We start from the raw sequence: 19,572 nt of genomic DNA on the forward strand, positions 1-19,572 counted from the left end.
CTTCTATTTCTACCTCTCTCTCTCTCTCTCTCTCTCTTGCGTCCTTCCTTATCTTTCTAGTTAATCATTGAACTATGTAAGAAGTACTTCACCACAATTGTGTATTTATGTGTACACTAAGTAACTGAGGGCTGTTGTAAAGACTCAGGGGAGGAAGGAGAATGTTGTAAAGGTCACTTTCTTCAGACAGGAAATACTGTAGGCCTAGACAACAGGGTCCTCGTGTCCTCATGTGTACACTATATCTGCACTGTGAGATTTATGTGATATTATACCAAAGTGTACATTTTAAACTTGAAGTGTTTGATGACGCAATGCAAATACATTCAGACATGCAAGTCCTGGATGCAGTCCAAATAATGTGTCCTTGTTGAATCTGCTCAGCAACGTCCCAGACTGCAATACACACATCCTACAGTAGGATGTGCTATAGTGTCAGCAATGAATGGTTTCATGCTACAGTCAGTCATCAAAACAGTTTTTTGTTTTATTTTTTACAAATGAGCTGTAGAAGCATACCATTGAACCATACCATTGTGTGGAGTTAGACTGATAAATGTATCTGTGTGTAGTATGAGTAAAAGTATTCCATTGTAATATTCATTATTTGTGAGGACGTTTGTTTTCTTTCTTTAAAACCAAAAGAGCCTTCATAGGGATTTGAAGCTGAAGGTCACTCAAGGTGTGTCTAGGCCCTAGGGAATAACATTTTAGTATGAGAAAGTTCTGGGTGAAAATCAATAAAAGTGTACTGAATATACTGACATAAAGCATTTACAAAACATTGTACTTGAATTAGAAATGACAACAGTTCAAGACTGAATAATATTGTTCAATACTGTATTTAAAAATAAATATATATTTTAATTATCTTGAGACTGTTTAGCAGAAGATTTACACCTGATGGAAAAGCATTCCAGGTGAAGCTGGTTGAGAGAATGCAAAGCTGTCATGAAGGCAAAGGGCAAAGGGTGACTACTTTGAAGAATCTCAAATATAAAATATATTTTTATTTTTTTTAACACTTTTTTGGTTACTACATGATTCCATATGTGTTATTTCATAGTTTTGATGTCTTAACTATTATTCTACAATGTAGAAAATAGTACAAATAAAGAAAAACCCTTGAATGAGTAGGTGTGTCCAAACTTTTGACTGGTACTGCATATCATTGAGTTAATAAAGTTAAGAAATTAATATAAAGTTAATAAATACACATATGGTTTCTTTTTTTGTTTTCTTGAGTAAGGGTGCTCCAAAATGCAGGTGTTTCAGCCAAGCTCAGTGCTTTCTGAGATGGTGGGGCAAGCCAGAAGAAAATACGAAGCGTTGTACTGTGATTGGCTCATTGTTCTGTCACTCGTGGGCACACTACGTCACTACCAATTCTAAGGGTAGAGCTCAAAGATTCAAGACCCTTGGGTGCTGCCATAGTTACATTAGACGTGTCCATCGAAGAAGGCAGAAGGTCATTGGCCACAGATAAAATGACGTCAAATCACATTGTCTACAGTAGCTTTGATTGGACTGATACGAAGATAAATAATGAAGAGAAATTATAGATAAAACGTATCAGTGCTCATCGGCTATGGACACAAACATTACACAAGAAGTTGGAAATCTCAAATTCAACAATGAGTGGTTTGGAAGTAATATATGTGGCTAACTACAAGTATTGCAAAGCAATCATTAGCCTGCTATTCAGTGGAGTGGCTGTGTGGTCCCAAGTCTAAGGGTCTCTTTTCCTAGTTTAAAATTATAAACATTCAATATTAGCCATGCTGTCAATGAAGCATGATTTGTGCCTCACTCAAAACAACAGTTAACTCGGAACTGCACAATCTGACTTTAGTGAGTTCAAGACAATTGGGAATTCGGGAAAAACGAGCTACGTTTTGAACTTTCATCCAACTCGGAATTGTAAATTGGGAACTTGTGCTTCTTTCTAGAGCTACGACCTGAAGATCACTGACGTCATCATGAATCAACCTTTTTTTCTTCTTCAGAGTTCCCAGGTTTCTTGAAAGCATCATAAATCCAGAGAATGCCAGACTTTGATGATAAAGTTTGATGACAAAATATGCCCACAAAGGACCGCTGTGCCACCTTCCTGTTCAAGTGAGCACAGCACAACAAGGTGAGTCAAAAAATGTCTTGTATGTTGCTGCAAAAATGTAATATGCCAGGGAGATATGTATATATAAAGGTAAATAAAATACTGTAGCTAAGAAATTAATACTAAGTGTATGTTGTGTAGTAAGCTGTTAGTAGCCCATGTGCCTCACCCTAATAATTTGGTCTATTTTCACCTCTTACTTTCACCTACTGTTCTGACTTGTTGGTGCACATGTAGCCTATAACCTGTTTTTGAGAAATGTAATCATAGAATATTGTAAGAGCTTTCAGTGTCTGCTTATATGCCCCCTTTATTTATTGTATGGCTCTGACTTGGTGTACAGGGAGAATACTGTAAGAACGGACCATGTTCTGCATTATGTTGCTGTACATTTCAAAAAGTTCTGAACAAATAGTTATATTGATTACGTCCGTTCTAGCTCCCTCATTAATGTCTTAATCGAAATTACGGATGGCCTCTTATCCGTTTGTTGTCCCCATATGCCATAGTTTGTACATCTCAATTGTCAGTAGAAACCACATTTGTTTAAGCAAGTCAGCCATATCAGCTATGTTTTTTTTAAGACAGTAAATGAGACTGAATTAACTGTTTCACTGACAGACAAGGCTCTGCTGTTAGCCAGGTGTAGCAGTGGTAATGTGTTGGGACTCTGCTGTTAGCCAGGTGTAGCAGTGGTAATGTGTTGGGACTCTGCTGTTAACCAGGTGTAGCAGTGGTAATGTGTTGGGACTCTGCTGTTAGCCAGGTGTAGCAGTGGTAATGTGTTGGCACTCTGCTGTTACACAGGTGTTGGTAATGTGTTGGGACTCTGCTGTTAGGTCTGCTGTTAGCCAGGTGTAGCAGTGGTAATGTGTTGGGACTCTGCTGTTAGCCAGGTGTAGCAGTGGTAATGTGTTGGGACTCTGCTGTTAGCCAGGTGTAGCAGTGGTAATGTGTTGGGACTCTGCTGTTAGCCAGGTGTAGCAGTGGTAATGTGTTGGGACTCTGCTGTTAGCCAGGTGTAGCAGTGGTAATGTGTTGGGACTGTATCCCACTTCCCACTTCTTTTTTCTTTTGCCCCACCAACATTTTTACATGCTAAAATCGCCACTAGTTACAACAAATAAATAAGTATTTCATAGCTTTAATTTGGTTTAAATAACTTTTTATATGAACGTGAAAAAAACAAAAAAACATTCAATATTACATCAACATAACAAATAGATTATATACATAGGAAAAGTGTTGGTTAAGCATGCAATATATCAGAATGTATACTGAGTGTCATCTAAATTCTAACACATGCAAGAAAGATTATGTAACGCTGACTATGGAAAGCACTGTAGATCATCTTATCCATGCTGCTGCTTCAGTTCCATCTGTTTCAATGGTGGGATCAACCCAACCATGAACCCCATCATGGTTTGAAGAATGGGGAGGACCCCCGGTCCCTGGTTCTATACGCCCAATGGTGTTCTGGTCAACCCAACATATAGAATAACATTAAGAATTCAAACAGTTAGACAAAGTAAGGTTAACATAAGATGGCCATACAAAATATAAATATCAGGTCTGCTCATAAGTTGGGGTACCAAAGATGGACCACTACCAATGACATTGCAAAAACCTTTGTTCCCGCGGTGCAACACGATATTTTAACCCATCTTCTCTCTCCTCCTCTTCCCTAATTTCTTTTCTTTTCCTCTCACCCTTTTCCCATTCTCTTTTTTTCACATTTACTTTTGTCACATTCTGTGCCCATACTCTTTGGTCTCCCCCTCTCTCAGGCTGTGTCTCTCATTATTGGTCTAGCTCGTTGCTGTCTTGGCTGCAGGTTCTGTAGTGGCGCTGGCAGAACTCCCGAATCCGTGTACACGCCTCCACCATCATCTCCTCTGGTACGGTCACCACAATCCGGAAGTAATTTGGGTACTCAAATGCCTGCAGGGAGAAGAGAATTGTAAACAACAAAACAAGGTAATTTCTCTTCCCGTGGTAGACAGAGAGGATGGATGAGTCAATTAGATGGATGGATAGATAGATAACAACATGTAAACTATATTTAGTCTCCAAATGTATATTGAAAACATCAATATATTTGCACAATGAGCTCTTGTTGTCTTTCAAATACATCGTTACAGTTATTGGTTAGCTAGCTAGTGAATCAGTCAAAACACCTTAAAACAAGACATGGTATCAAGAACAAGATCAAACTAGCTGAAACGAGCCACCTATGATTCCCTACATGGTAGCTTCTAATCATTGCCTTACAAAAACAGATTGCAGTTAGAGTGCAGTATAATTGCAGTATGTTTCAAATACTGCGTCCAAAATACCACAGTGCAGTTATTCTGGAATTACTGTGTTTAAAATACCACAATCGACTGCAGTTACTGCACTTTTACTGCAGTTTCAAATCTGCAATCTTTTTTGTCGGGGTGTTGCTAGCTTTCTGACTGTTCAGAATCATAACAAATCATGGCTTCCACTCACATCAATAGGCATGCATAATTTTCTTGACGTTGTCAGCCAACGTGAAGACAGACAGACAGACAGACAGACAGACAGACAGACAGGCAGACAGGCAGACAGGCAGGCAGGCAGGCAGGCAGGCAGGCAGGCAGGCAGGCAGGCAGGCAGGCAGACAGACAGACAGACAGACAGACAGACAGACAGACAGACAGACAGACAGACAGACAGACAGACAGACAGACAGACAGACAGACAGACAGACAGATAGATAGATAGATAGATAGATAGATAGATGTGTGTGTGTCTGGCGTTTTACCGTAGCGGGCAGGCAGAAGACGGACTGCTCAGTTACCAGACGCTCAGTGAACTGAACATCGTTCTGGAACTCTGGGAAGTGTTCCATCTCAATTCCCACCTAGAAATACCAAGACACACATTAAGTAACCTACTAAGCATTTAACGACAGCAACGTCTTTTTTTGGTCCTGTCCGGCCGCCTTGATTTCAACGTCCCCAGACAACCTATAATTTGTTAAGATTTGGTCTGGTCCAGACCGGATTTGATTTGGCCCAAACATTAGAATAATACCCAGCATGCTTTCCAAGTGTTTGTTTTTACATTTACATTTTGGTAATTTAGCAGATGCTCTTATCCAGAGGGACTTACAGTCAGTGCATTCAACTAAGGTAGATAAACATATCACAGTCATAGCAAGAAAATAAAAAATAAGTAACCGTTACTGAGAATGTTATTGTAGTTGAAGTGGTCTTTTGGTTTGTTCTGTTGGTTGGATTAGTTTGAACATCATTGCTTCCCGTTTTAAAGGTTTGAAAAAGCTATCAAAAGTGCATTTGACAGCAGGGTGCAATAATAAAATATTCTGTTGCAATCTCCAATTGTTTCCTCTTTCCTGTATTAAGGCTTGAAAAAGTATTATTGTGATCTAATGTTTACGTCATTGAGAATGTACAGTATGTGCAGTTGAAATTTGGTTATAGAATCAATAAACGAAAAATACATACATTTGAATTCGGAAGTTTACATACACTTAGGTTGGAGTCATTCAAACTCGGTTTTCAACCACTCCACAAATTTCTTGTTAACAAACTATAGTTTTGGCAAGTCGGTTAGGACATCTATTCTCTGCATGACACAGGTCATTTTTCCAACAATTGTTTACAGACAGATTATTTAACTTATAATTCACTGTATCACAATTCTAGTGGGTCAGAAGTTTACAAACACTAAGTTGACTGTGCATTTAACAGCTTAGAAAATTCCAGAAAATGATGTCATGGCTTTAGAAGGTCCTGATAGACTAATTGACATTACTTGGGGTCTATTGGAGGTGCACCTGTGGACGTATTTCAAGGCCTACCTTCAAACCCAGTGCCTCTATGCTTGACATCATCGGAAAATCCAAATAAATCAGCCAAGACCTCAGAAAACAAATTGTAGACGTCCACAAGTCTGGTTCATCCTTGGAAGCAATTTCCAAACGCCTGAAGGTACCACGTTCATCTGTACAAACAATAGTATGCAAGTATAAACACCACACAGCCGTTATACCGCTCAGGAAGGAGACGCTTTCTGTCTCCTAGAGATGAACGTACTTTTGTGCGAAAAGTGCAGGAAACAGGTACAAAATTATCTATATCCACAGTAAAACGAGTCTTATATCGACATAACCTGAAAGTTCGGTCAGCAAGGAAGAAGCCACTGCTCCAAAACCGCCATAAAAAAGCCAGACTACGGTTTGCAACTGCACATGGTCACAAAGATCGGACTTTTTGGAGAAATGTCCTCTGGTCTGACGAAACAAAAATAGAACTGTTTGGTCATAAGGACCATCGTTATGTTCGGAGAAAAAAGGGGGAGGCTTGCAAGCCGAAGAATATCATCCCAAATGTGAAGCACGGGGTGGCAACATCATGTTGTGGGGGTGCTTTGCTGCAGGAGGGCCTGGTGCACTTCACAAAATAGATGGCATCATGAGGTAGGAAAATTATGTGGATATATTGAAGCAACATCTCAAGACATCAGTCAAGAAGTTAAAGCTTGGTCGCAAATGGGTCCTCCAAATGGACAATGACCCCAAGCATACTTCCAAAGTTGTGGCAAAATGCCTTAAGGACAACAAAGTCAAGGTATTGGAGTGGCCGTCAAAGCCTTGACCTCAATCCTACAGAACTGAAAAAGCGTGTGCGAGCAAGGAGGCCTACGAACCTGATTCAGTTACAACAGCTCTGTCAGGAGGAATGTGCCAAGATTCACTCAACTTATTGTGGGAAGCTTGTGGAAGGCTTCCCGAAACATTTGACCCAAGTAAAACAATTTAAAGGCAATGCTACCAAATACTAATTGAGTGTATGTAAACGTCTGACCCACTGGGAGTGTGATGAAAGAAATAAAAGCTGAAATAAATCATTCTCACTACTAATATTCTGACATTTCATATTCTTAAAATAAAGTAGTGATCCTAACTGACCTAAGACAGAGAATTTTTACTAGGATTAAATGTTAGGAATTGTTAAAAACTGAGTTTAAATGTACTAGGCTAAGGTGTATGCAAACTTCTGACTTCAACTGTGTTTTCAACGTCCAGAAAAGCCATGTTTTCACCTTTTATTCAGCACATAAAATGCACCTGATTTTAACGTCGGAAAATATGTATTTTCAATGTCTGGAAAAAACGTGTTTTCAACATCTCAAAAAAAATTTTTTTTAACTGTCATTTAGCACCTAAAATGCACCTGGCGACAACATCTGAAAAATACGTTATTTTCCTTATGGGGATCCTGTTCTGTTATCTCCCCACCTACAGACTCTCCACCTACCATTCTGGACACATAAGACTCACCATGAGGTACATGGCTCCTGATGGCATCACGGGGGTCAGCCCAGGAACAGTGGACAGTTCAGAGTAACAGATCTCGGAGTTTGACTGAAAAAGAAGCAGGAAACTAGTCAATAGACAGTCAGTCGGACAATCAGACAGATATCCAGATAAATCAGTATGTTAGACTACTACCATCTGCATATAAAGTCATTGGGGAAGGTTCAAGGGAGGGGGACTCACCTCGAGGAAACTGATGGTTCTGTGGTAAAACTCCTGGGGCGTGTCATTCAGGATGCTCTCTATCGCACCCTGGACAATGGTGCAGGCACCCAGAATCCTCTGGCTAAGCTTAACCAGACCCTGACGAATCTGAAAGCAGAAGAGAGACAGATTAGGTACATTAGAAGTGATTCCAAACCCCAGAGGACACAGATTAATCTTACCGTATGTGTACTGGTGTAGCGTATGTGTATAGATAAACTGGACTTCACATTCAGTATGAGAGTAGTGAGAGGCTGAAGGACTTACCTCTTTTCCGAAGATTTGATTCTTGTCGTGGATGAGGATCCAACCTAGCCTCCAGCCAGGGACTAACCATCGTTTGGCCAGACCACCACACGCTAGGATGGGCACATCACTGCTGAGTGACGCCATAGATTGGTATGTGCAACCCGGAAACACCTGATCATGGAGATACAGTACACACTCGCATCAATACAAAACATACTGTAGAAGACAATGTAAAATAATCAGGGTTAGTTTAGATTAAAGGGGAAATGTTTTAATATATTGATTATATTCATAATACAGAGCATTACACTCAGGGTTGGGCAAATTACTTGAAAAATACACCAAGCAGAATGTGGGCAGTAAAAAAGGAAAACGGTAATTTAAATGTCTGACCCTCCCTTAAGGTAACTGTCTGGTACGATAAAAGATGGCAATAGACAGATGCAACAGATGCAAGAGAAATATGATTATATTCCACCTAAGTGCTTGGGCAGTGAACAGGGTGGAGCTGTGTTGACTAACCAAAGATGTCCTATTGACACAAAGACCCTGATGTTTCAGTTCCCAGTGAAAGTGGGGATCTGACTTTTTTGGTTAAAATAAGTTTCTGTGGAAAGCAACCAAGGAGAGCAAATGTGGAAGTTTTGGAGATTTCAAATATATTAGAACAGAGCTTCCATTCCTACCTAAAGAAGACTTCTGAGCTGTGTGAATCAGCACAGCTTTCAATGATGTTAAAAAATCTGCCATTTCAGTGTTTGAGGCAAACACTTGCAGCCCACATAGTGATTTTAGATCAAGTAAATCAAAATGTATTCAGCTGTTTTTAAGTATGTAACTGTAATCCAATTACAATTTTTTAAAGAAGTTAGATAACTCCAGTTGTACCAAACTCTGACTACAGTACAGTGCAAATATGGACTTTCTTCATCCATTGAAAAATTAAGCACTTCAACTTAAACAATCAATACAAACAACACCATAAAAGACATAAACATGACAAAAAATGTGTATCAATAGTTTAAAATTATTAAACTAATTTGACCATAACAAAGTTTGTGAGGGATTTCATAACTTTATGTAATGCAATGTATTGTTATGCACTGCTCGTCTAAGACAAAAAGACAACGAGGAAGGAAGGAGAAAAGGAGAGAGAGAGCAGAGAAAAGGAGTGGTGGTATGGTAACCGTAGCAAGCTGGCTTTCATTAGAGCGGAGGCCTTGATGATGGGTGGGAGATCCGCCCCGCGTGCTATTGGTCAGAGCACAATGACTGACAGTTCAGAAAAAGAACATACCAAACCTCACCTCAGATCTAATTTACAAACAGAGCATTTTTGGCTCTGCTCTAAGCTCTCGTGAGCTGTGTTTTTTTTTCACAGAGAGGAGCCCACAGGGGCCCATAAGGAGAGAGCCTGGCGCTTGCCAAACATTCCCCTCTAACCATGATATGGAATTGATGCTGCCCAGACACATAATGCCTCCACGCAGCCCCTAAACAGGCACCCCTCCACACAGCCCCTAAACAGGCATCCCTCCACGCAGCCCCTAAACAGGCACCCCTCCACACAGCCCCTAAACAGGCACCCCTCCACACAGCCCCTAAACAGGCACCCCTCTACACAGCCCCTAAACAGGTCCCCTTCCACACAGCCCCTAAACAGGCACCCCTCTACACAGCCCCTAAACAGGCATCCCTCCACACAGCCCCTAAACAGGCATCCCTCCACACAGCCCCTAAACAGGGCCCCCTCCACACAGCCCCTAAACAGGCACCCCTCCACACAGCCCCTAAACAGGTCCCCTTCCACACAGCCCCTAAACAGGCCCCCTTCCACACAGCCCCTAAACAGGTCCCCTTCCACACAGCCCCTAAACAGGCCCCCCTCCACGCAGCCCCTAACTAAACAGGCATTCCTCCACGCAACCCCTAAACAGGCATCCCTCTACACAACTCCTAAACAGGCATCCCTCCACACAGCCCCTAAACAGGTACTCCTCCACGAAGCCCCTATACAGGCATCCCTCCACACAGCCCCTAAACAGGTACTCCTCCACGAAGCCCCTATACAGGCATCCCTCCACACAGCCCCTAAACAGGCATCCCTCCACACAGCCCCTAAACAGACATCCCTCCACACACCCTAAACAGGCATCCCTCCACGCAGCCCCTAAACAGGCATCCCTCCACACAGCCCCTAAACAGGCATCCCTCCACACAGCCCCTAAACAGGCATCCCTCCACACACCCTAAACAGGCATCCCTCCACGCAGCCCCTAAACAGGCACCCCTCCACACAGCCCCTAAACAGACATCCCTCCACACAGCCCCTAAACAGGCACCCCTCCACACAGCCCCTAAACAGACACCCCTCCACACAGCCCCTAAACAGGCACCCCCACACAGCCCCTCCACACAGCCCCTAAACAGACATCCCTCCACACAGCCCCTAAACAGGCACCCCTCCACACAGCCCCTAAACAGGCCCCCCTCCACACAGCCCCTAAACAGGCATCCCTCCACGCAGCCCCTAAACAGGCACCCCTCCACACAGCCCCTAAACAGGCACCACTCCACACAGCCCCTAAACAGGCATCCCTCCACGCAGCCCCTAAACAGGCCCCCCTCCACACAGCCCCTAAACAGGCATCCCTCCACACAGCCCCTAAACAGGCACCCCTCCACACAGCCCCTAAACAGGCACCCCTCCACACAGCCCCTAAACAGGCCCCCCTCCACACAGCCCCTAAACAGGCATCCCTCCACACAGCCCCTAAACAGACACTCCTCCACACAGCCCCTAAACAGGCATCCCTCCACACAGCCCCTAAACAGGCACCCCTCCACACAGCCCCTAAACAGGCACCACTCCACACAGCCCCTAAACAGGCACCTTGTCGTTAAAAAAGGGGCCCTCCCACCCCCACCCACTTCTTCTCCCCCGCTCTCGCACTATATTACCCTCACATCTGCATTAATCGCAAACACATGCGGCGAAAAGTGCACAGTCATTCTGAGTACTTCTGTTCTAGTGGTTAGAGTGTTGGGCTAGTAACTTAAAGGGCCTTGTTTTGAGCCAACATTGTGAAAAATCTGTCGATTTGCCCTTGAGCAAGACGCTTAACCCTAATTTGCTCCAGGGGCTCTGTACTACTATGGCTGACTGTAAAAAAACAAACATTTCACTGCACCTATCCTCTGTATGTGACAATACAACATATTATTGTATAGTTTTTTGTACTGAGCGAGACATTGGTGAATTCTGAGCCCATGTGATTTATGCACTCAGCGACCCCAATCACCCCTCCCCCATATAATTTTAGCAACCAGGACATATCTTCATATTGCTCCTTTAAATTCATAGACAGAGCTATCGACACATTTACAATGTTTACAAACATTGGAGTAAACAAGCTTATATTTTGGGTTCCGATGGGCTACGACAGTTGAGCTAGGCTCATGAGGCATTTATAAGTTGTGTTTTTCAAGAATCAATGAGTATACAGTATATCATTAATTTATAAGTACAACAATAGATGAAGCAACTGCGAATTTCCCTTTAAGCTATCCAAAAGTAATTCTCAACACAGCTCTCAGAAATGACAGAGCAGAGGAGCGCCTCTTGTCTACAGTTTACCTCTATGGCTCATTCTTCACTTGCCCTGGCTGACCTAAACCCAGCACTGCTGCCCCGCCACTACCAGACCCCCATTCAGCCTGTAACACCCCTAAACACCCCAGTGCTGATGTGGACTTGTCAGACAGGTCTCCTTGGATACCCAGCAGAGCTAAACCAGAGAAAACCTCCCCGTAAATGCTATAGAATGTTAAAGAATGTGCCTTGCTGGTATTATGTATTACATGGGGCCTAGTGGCCAGGATGTAGCCTATACCCCAGAAACAGCAGCCCACTCCTGGACGCATGACCAGTCTACTACTGTATTGCACACCTCCATAGACCAATCCTCCTCCATGCCAGAAGACTATCCAATTTAGATTCCTCTCCTTAGTCTCATATTATGCAATAGACACAATGCCAGTTTCTGTATTAGTCTGTAGGAGTGTCTGTCTCTGTTGTGTTTGTCTCTGAGAGTGCTTCTGTGTTTATGAACTCACCATGTCACCATAGATCTCATCAGCCAGGATTGGGACGCAATGTTTGGAGGCAACTAGACAAGAGAATAGACACATTTAAAAATATTACAATTAGAAGTAGATTCATTATAGGAACCAAATGCTTGTATTGTGTTATAGTGAGAGGGAACACTGTGGCCAGGGGGGGGTGGGCAGGACTCACCAGAAAGGATATTCTGTAGATGCTCTTTACTGTAGACAGAGCCACAGGGGTTGGAGGGATTGTTGACAATCAGGCAGGTTGTCCTGTCATCTATCAGGCTTTCCATGTGTTGGAGATCGATCTCCCAAGACTTCTCTGGCTGCAAGGACAGACAAAGTCACCACGAGTCAGAGAGCAGACATAAGGCATGCAATGTACATGCACTACACAGACGCTGGAAAACAGGCACTTCTGCAGATTCTGCACCGTCCTAACTCTCTTAACTGATCTTTGATCTCATAGGCTGCATTTACACAGGCAGTCCAATCCTGAACTTTTTTACGCTAATTCGTCTTTTGACATCAAAATTAGCTCTGAAAAATATCTGATGTGAAAAGTTCTGATGTGAATGGTCAGAAGACCAATTAGTGGAAAAAAAATCAGAACTTAGTCAGGATACTGTGAAAATGTAGGTTTTCAGAAGATGGGCAGGAACTCAGCTGTCCTGACATTAGGAGGAAGCTCTGTAAGAGTTCTAAAAATGTATAAGTGGATTGTATAGGTGAATCAATAGCAGCTCTTAACACTGTGTGCAGTTGTCATATACACCTCAAGAGTCACAACATTCCACTGTGTGCCAGAGTTACCTCATCTTTGTTATGGATGTAATTCAACTGTGTGTGTGTGTGTGTGTAAGCCTAGAGGAAAGAAAGCCATCCAAAATGATTTATAAGTGCCAGATGTGTGTCAATGAGGAAGAGCTCTGCATTTCCCCCACTCTTTCCCTTTCAACAATCTATTTTACCCCTACTTTGCTCTCTCTCTTGCTAACATCCAGTTTTTCTCTTTGATTTATTTCCCTCAATTTTGCCCCTCCCCCCGTGTCCAACACTCACCAGCAGTGTGTACAGTTTGACCTGGATGCCCAGAGACACAGCCAGAGTCTTGTAGAGGGAGAATCCAGGGCAGGGGACTAGGATGTTGTCTCCAGGGTTACACAGCACTGTGATTGCCAGATCTATAGCCTGACTGCAGCCACTCGTCAGAAGCACATCCTGCATGGAAGAGAGAAGAAGATTACAAGAGATTTTTTTATGTCCTCTAGTTTTGGAGAAAAAATAATTACCGTAGAGAGACAGGTGAATATATGATGAAGCAAAAAAGAGAGTTTGAACGAGTTAAAGCAGGTAAACGATGAGAGGTAAACACACCTCTGCCTCCAAGGGGGCCTCGGGGCAACTGTAAAAGTTTGCCACCACCTCTCTGCTCTTCTGATAACCTGTTGATGAGTAGAAGACAACATCTTATATTTTTTACTGTAGTACTGTATACTGTACTCGGCAGTCTGCTGGGAGAAAGGGAGATTTTGCCTGCCTCCGTCCTTAGAGCTACAATCATCATTAATCATAGAGTGGAACCCTTTCAGTTCATCTGCAGACAGTTAATTGGCCCTATTTTACGTAGCTCTCTCAACTTCCCTGACTGCAATTACTTTAGCCTCCAACTTCTCATCCCCTTGCAAGCTGCCCAACTCGCCTATAGCTGTGTCTCATCTGATATCCTCCCAATTTCTATCGAAATAAAATACCAAAAAATCACTTCATCCCTAGTTTTTTTGCACTTGACAAGCTTTTTGAAATGTTGGTGCTGTGGTGGGAAAGTGCTTGTATGAGTCTTACCAACAGACGGAGCATAGCCGTTGTATTTGTTTGAGTCAATGGCATCCTTCATGGCCTGGAGAACTTTGTCATCAGTAGGCAGGTTCCCGAACACAGTAGGGTCCCCTGATGGAATGACAAGACAAAGGAGTACATAAGAAACATAATTCTGAACAACTACACTTCACAAGTGAACACACTGAGCATATGCAAATGAGATAGTGGTGTAACATCTCACCAATGGACAGAGCAATCATGGGTTTCTCAGGGTTGGGTGTGAGCTTCATCCCATCCACAATGGCACGGATGGGATTCAAGGTGTTGATTGACATCTCTGAGGGCCGGATGTTCCATCGCTGCCTGCAGCTCTTCTGCTTGGCCAGACAAACAATGCCTTTCACAGCCTTGTGATGGTTACCGTTTCCATTAAGAGCTTTTCCATTGACACCAATGAGAGCATTCTTCTCATGAATTCCACTCCCATTAATTTTCACCTCATAGGACTGGTTCTCCATGTTGCAACTGCAGCTGAAGATGGGAGAGATAAGAAGAAAAAAGGCTAGGGGAAAAAAGATAGGACAAACAAATAGATTTTCATGAATAATTCCTGCATTATAAATTGTTGTAAAATATCATACAAATAATATATATTCGGATTATTCGTTAATATACAAATGACTAGCCTAATAATCAATTGGAAAACTGAAAATAAACTTGTTGGATAAAATAAAAAAATCAGTGCAGAGAAGTAGGCTAGCCCAGGTGTTAAATTACCCATGAAAACACAGCAGGTGCGATGTTTATATAATCCAGTTTGAGATCAAAAGCGCTGCATGGGCTGTTCTGAACTAATTAAACTTTGTGCGCAGTTAGTTGAACATCTGACTAATGAAGATCAATATACCGATCAGACTGGGACACCTCAAGTTATTGATATTATCTTATTAATGGCTATCTTATCACAACGCCGTATAAATAGCAGTATAAATGCAGTATATAGTCCATTAGCAATGAAAACTATGTATATTATACAAAAACAATACATCAACTCTCTCCTAATCAACTCAAATCTAACCTAATAAAACGTCATCTAAACAAGTCTGATCTGATACAGCCTGAAAAAATATACAAACAAGACAATTGAAAATAAGACAGAAACAACAAATATGATAAAACTACCTATAATAGGCATCTCTTTGGAATAAGGTCATATTTGTTTGTGCATGCATAATAATAAACATGTGATCTATACCTCAAATTTAAAGCTATAATACATTTACCAGGCTTAGCTTATTTGAAATTGCCTCAAAATTAAATTGGACACTTAGGCTACTTGCTAGAGGTAGTTAAATGCGTTATCATACATTTAAATAACAATAGTCTTTTAAATACCTTTACAATCTCAAAAGAATTTCACACTGCAAATGAAGGAATTCAGGTAAAATACTGAATATGAACAAAGACTGACTGTTAAGTCCGTTATAAGCCGGCTTTATAGCAACCCCCCCCCGAAAAGGGTTGCTGTTGAGCCCTACCCGTATTTTCATTGGTGGAGACTGAGGGTTGTACCATACACCCCCGTTACATAATTCCCAAAAATGTAAAACACTGCAAGGTTTGGGTTAAACGGCATGAACTCTCCACTTTCCAAAAGACAGATACCAGACTCATGAGAGGACCCAGATGAGAGGACCCAGATGTCCCTGTGCGTAATGCGCACAGGAGAGAGACGCTCACATTCAATGAAGTATGAGTGAAAAATGTGTGAAAATGTCCGGCCATAACATGTTATTAGTTTCCCATTTATGTTTGCAAAATCCCAAAGGCACATCCGGTCGCCTCAAGTCAAATCAATATGTATGCCTTTCAGTGGAGGCTGCTGAGGGGAGGACGGCTCATAATAATGTCTGAAACCGAGTCAACGGAATGTCATCAAATACATAAAAACTGTGTGTTTGATGTTTTTGATACCATTCCACGTATTCTGCTCCAGCCATTACCATGAGCTCGTCCTCCCCAACTAAGGTGCCACCAACCTCCTGTGAAGCCTATAGCCTATACAACATCATTGACCAAGTCATGGATAGATGGCCTCTGATTTTCCTACCTTTCATGAATGGAGAAAAGCTTTTTTAAAATTCTAATGAAGCATAAATCTGTTTACATTTATAAAAGTTATTGATTTCATCCTTTATCAAAGGTCCATAGGGTCTCCAAGAAACTTTTTGAGGCTCAATCAGCTTGAGCGTAGTTTAGGATGAGCCTGCTTCTTCCTCATTAAAAGCAAGCAAAATGTAAAAAGTGGAGGTACACTATATATACAAAAGTATGTGGACACCCCTTCAAATTAGTGGATTCGGCAATTTCAGCCACACCTAGTGCTAACAGGTGTATAAAATCGAGCACACAGCCATGCAATCCCCCTAGAGAAAAATTGGCAGTAGATTGGCCTTACTGAAAAGCTCAGTGACTTTCAACATGGCACCGTCATAGGATGCGAGTCAGTTCGTCAAATTTCTGCCATTCTAGAGCTGCCCCGGTCAACTTTAAGTGCTGTTATTGTGAAGTGGAAAAGTCTAGGAGCAACAACGGCTCAGCCGCAGAGTGGTAGGCCACACAAGCTCATAGAACGGGACCGTCAAGGGCTGAAGCGCATAACAATCATCTGTCCTCGGTTGCAACCGAGTTCCAAACTGCCTCTGGAAGCAATGTCAGCTCAAGAACTGTTCGTCAGGAGCTTCATGAAATTAGTTTCCATGGCCAAGTTTCCAGCCAATCGTCGGCTGGAGTGGTGTAAATCTCTCCACCATTGTTCTCTGGAGCAGTGGAAATGCGTTCTCTGGAGTGATGAATCATGCTTCATCATCTGGCAGTCCGATGGACTAATCTGGGTTTGGAGGATTCCAGGAGAACGCTACCAATGCATAGTGGCAACTGTAAAGTTTGGTGGAGGAGGAAAAATGGTCTGGGGCTGTTTTTCATAGTTCAGGCTAGACCCCTTAGTTCCAGTGAAGGAAAATCTTAACCCTCCAGCATAGAATTACATTCTAGACGATTCTGTGCTTCCAACTTTGTGGAAACAGTTTGGGGAATGACAATGCATGACAATGTCCCTGTGCACAAAGCGAAGTCCATACAGAAATGGTTTGTTCGAGATCGGTGTGGAAGAACTTGACTGGCCTGCAGAGCCCTGACCTCAACCCCATCAAACACCTTTGGGATGAATTGGAACGCATCAGTGCCCAACTTCACAAATGCGCGTGTGGCTGAATGGAAGCAAGTCCCCACAGCAATGTTCCAACATCTAGTGGAAAGCCTTCCCAGAAGAGTGGAGGCTGTTATAACAGCAAAGGGGGGACCAACTCCGTATTAATGCCCATGATTTTGGAATAAGATGTTTGACAAGCAGGTGTCCACATATTTTTTCGTCATGTAGTGTTAGTAGACCCCAATTTATGGAACAACTCAACTTGGCATAATAATAGTCCTTCCAGAGCTTGTTTTGACAGTGCAGCAGTGTTTAGTTCTCCATGCATTGGGTGATTTTGCAACCCAGTTGCTGAGAGTAATTATGATTGGGATTTCTGGCAAATGTCCCAAATACCCACAGCATAATGTACAGTATGTGCACAGTAATACATAAAAGCTAAATAGGTATATAGAGTAAAATACAGATAAGTAGCATATGATACAGCGCAATCGCTTCATGTATGTAAAATATAGCTTTCATTTATACATGTAATTTCACACAAAAAGTTTATTGAACACAGTAATGTAACAGGTAGCCAACAGCATAACTTCTGATTCACTCTGGGGTTGTTTACTCTCATGATGGGTAACTCAGTGAACAGAGACTGAACAACTCATTATGCAATATTGGTAGAGCCACTGTGTCCTGAAAAATTTACAGAAGAATGTAGTTAAATAAATACACATCCTAATAAAACCTTATGCAGTGGTCCAACACACATAAAAATCCCCTGGAACTTTGTACCCCACCATCCCCTTATCATCTGGCTCAGGACCCTGTGCCCTATCCGCCAGCAGGCATGATGGGGTTGAGTCAGTTAAAGACCTTGTCCCTCCATGTCCCTCTGTTGACCACGTACCTATCCACATATACATTCTTAATAAATAAAACATGTCACAGAACTCAAGCTCACCTACCTAAAAGTGACTCGTAATTGTATGAGTCAAGTACCTACTCACTTCACAACAACCGTAATTTACCTCAACACCTTGCTGCTCACCAATCCATTTCCCACACATGATTTTAAAACTGAAGTAAACACAGACTGCTACATCACGATTCACATGTCTCTTAATGATGAGGTGTTAATAATATGTATGACCCTATTTGTAGGCCTTTGGCCCAATGACCCTCTTCTGGGTAAAGGAGAATCCCTGGCATCTTCTCTCTCTATGGAAGCCCTCTACTAGCTTCCCATCCTATGAATATGTCGCTGAGTCATCTAACATCTGTCTTCTCATTGGCCCACATACCCTGAATCTGTGTCACTTGACCTACCCCAAAATTGCCGTGGACTAACTAATATATGGATTAACTAACAACGGTAGTGTGTAAGCACAAATGCATAGGTGGCTTACACTGACAGCATGATGACCCTGAACCCTCACTTCACAAGATGAGCTGCCTATGACACAGCCAGGAATGATTCACAGCTTTTCCATTTATACAGTGATGTACGCAATTCCCAATGACGTCATCATCATTGATTTGTCAACAAAAGGAGGTGCACCATGACTGGTCAACGGATTTTGGTTGCATGTCATGGACAGTAGCAGTCCACTCAGAATATCTGAGTAATATTTAACCCATGTCACACCATCAAACAGACCCCTCTGAATCAACATGACACAGCATGGAATATTGGGGACGATACCAGTATAATATCGTGGCTAGGAAACAATCCACAAAAATAATGTAACTTTTTTAGGAAAAAATAACCCTAATGTTGGAAATAAAAAAATCCCCATGTCATCCAGTCATGTTTATTTTCCAAGCTATAGCACACAATATTTGACAGGGTTTGGTGTGCCACATATTTTAATTTTTGCCATGGAAAAAAAAGAGATACTGGTATTGTCACAGACCAAGAACCTATGTCAGTAAGAAACTGGTGCTGTTTATTATGGTATGTAAAAGGTTATTATACCAACATTACACCTGGTCGAACTGGGCATATTGAATACTGTTTTACTGAAATTTAACCTGAATTCTGATGCTGAATAATTATGTAGCAGTTTTTTTAACCTCAGCTATACATTTCACCGCGGCAAATGGTGGACACCACCCTGATACCTCAATCTAATCCCATACCTCATTGTCAACCCCAGGATCATGCTTCTTCCTCCATCACACACTTTGGTTGTACATTCTCTTTCCATATCCAGGAACATAGTCAGGATCTGAATCTTGTGTTTCGGGATCTTCATCAGAGCTTGACTCAAAACTAGAATAGAGCGTGTTTAAATCATAATAAGAATACACTGGAGTTTTTTCCACATGTTCTTCATCATCCTCCTCTTCACCATCATCACAGGCTTCCTCCTCAGTGGTATTGATCCCTCTTAGCTCTGCAGCCATGCTACACTCCTGCTGGGTCAATTTTCGGAGCCGCACAAATGGCTGTAGAAACTTTGACATAAGCAGAAGAGCCTGACTCTCCATAGACAGTCT

The 19,572-nt window shown here is 42.2% G+C and overlaps 1 protein-coding gene across 3 annotated transcripts; it reads right to left on the minus strand.

Moving 5' to 3' along the window:
- Positions 1-3,259: 3,259 nt before the first annotated feature.
- On the minus strand, positions 3,260-19,419 carry LOC135524471 (tyrosine aminotransferase-like). Of its 3 annotated transcripts, none has more exons than XM_064952035.1 (12): positions 19,213-19,419; positions 14,110-14,399; positions 13,893-13,997; positions 13,425-13,492; positions 13,110-13,268; positions 12,235-12,373; positions 12,054-12,106; positions 7,956-8,108; positions 7,668-7,796; positions 7,449-7,532; positions 4,905-5,003; positions 3,260-4,057 (listed from the first exon to the last, which is right to left on the minus strand). In XM_064952035.1, the coding sequence occupies exons 1-12, from the start codon at positions 19,326-19,328 to the stop codon at positions 3,917-3,919; spliced, it is 1,536 nt and encodes a 511-aa protein (XP_064808107.1). In that variant the 5' UTR covers positions 19,329-19,419; the 3' UTR covers positions 3,260-3,916. The 3 variants fall into 3 exon arrangements, with proteins under 3 accessions (XP_064808107.1, XP_064808108.1, XP_064808109.1); XM_064952036.1 differs by lacking the exon at positions 19,213-19,419 and adding an exon at positions 15,264-15,369 and having other exon boundaries at positions 14,110-14,430; XM_064952037.1 differs by lacking the exon at positions 19,213-19,419 and adding an exon at positions 15,264-15,344.
- Positions 19,420-19,572: the final 153 nt, after the last annotated feature.

Source organism: Oncorhynchus masou, chromosome 31 (genome assembly GCF_036934945.1).
Source record: "Oncorhynchus masou masou isolate Uvic2021 chromosome 31, UVic_Omas_1.1, whole genome shotgun sequence".
Classification (NCBI taxonomy): Eukaryota; Metazoa; Chordata; class Actinopteri; order Salmoniformes; family Salmonidae; genus Oncorhynchus; species Oncorhynchus masou.

Bases quoted from the DNA above. Each gene is read 5' to 3' on its own strand.
- LOC135524471 (XM_064952035.1), bottom strand. From the start codon at position 19,328: ATGAAGATCCCGAAACACAAGATTCAGATCCTGACTATGTTCCTGGAT. The intron at 14,400-19,212 runs GTATGGGATTAG...TCCCATCTTCAG, and splicing joins ATCCTGGGGTTGACAATGAG to CTGCAGTTGCAACATGGAGA. The intron at 12,374-13,109 runs GTGAGTGTTGGA...CTGTCCTTGCAG, and splicing joins TCAAACTGTACACACTGCTG to CCAGAGAAGTCTTGGGAGAT.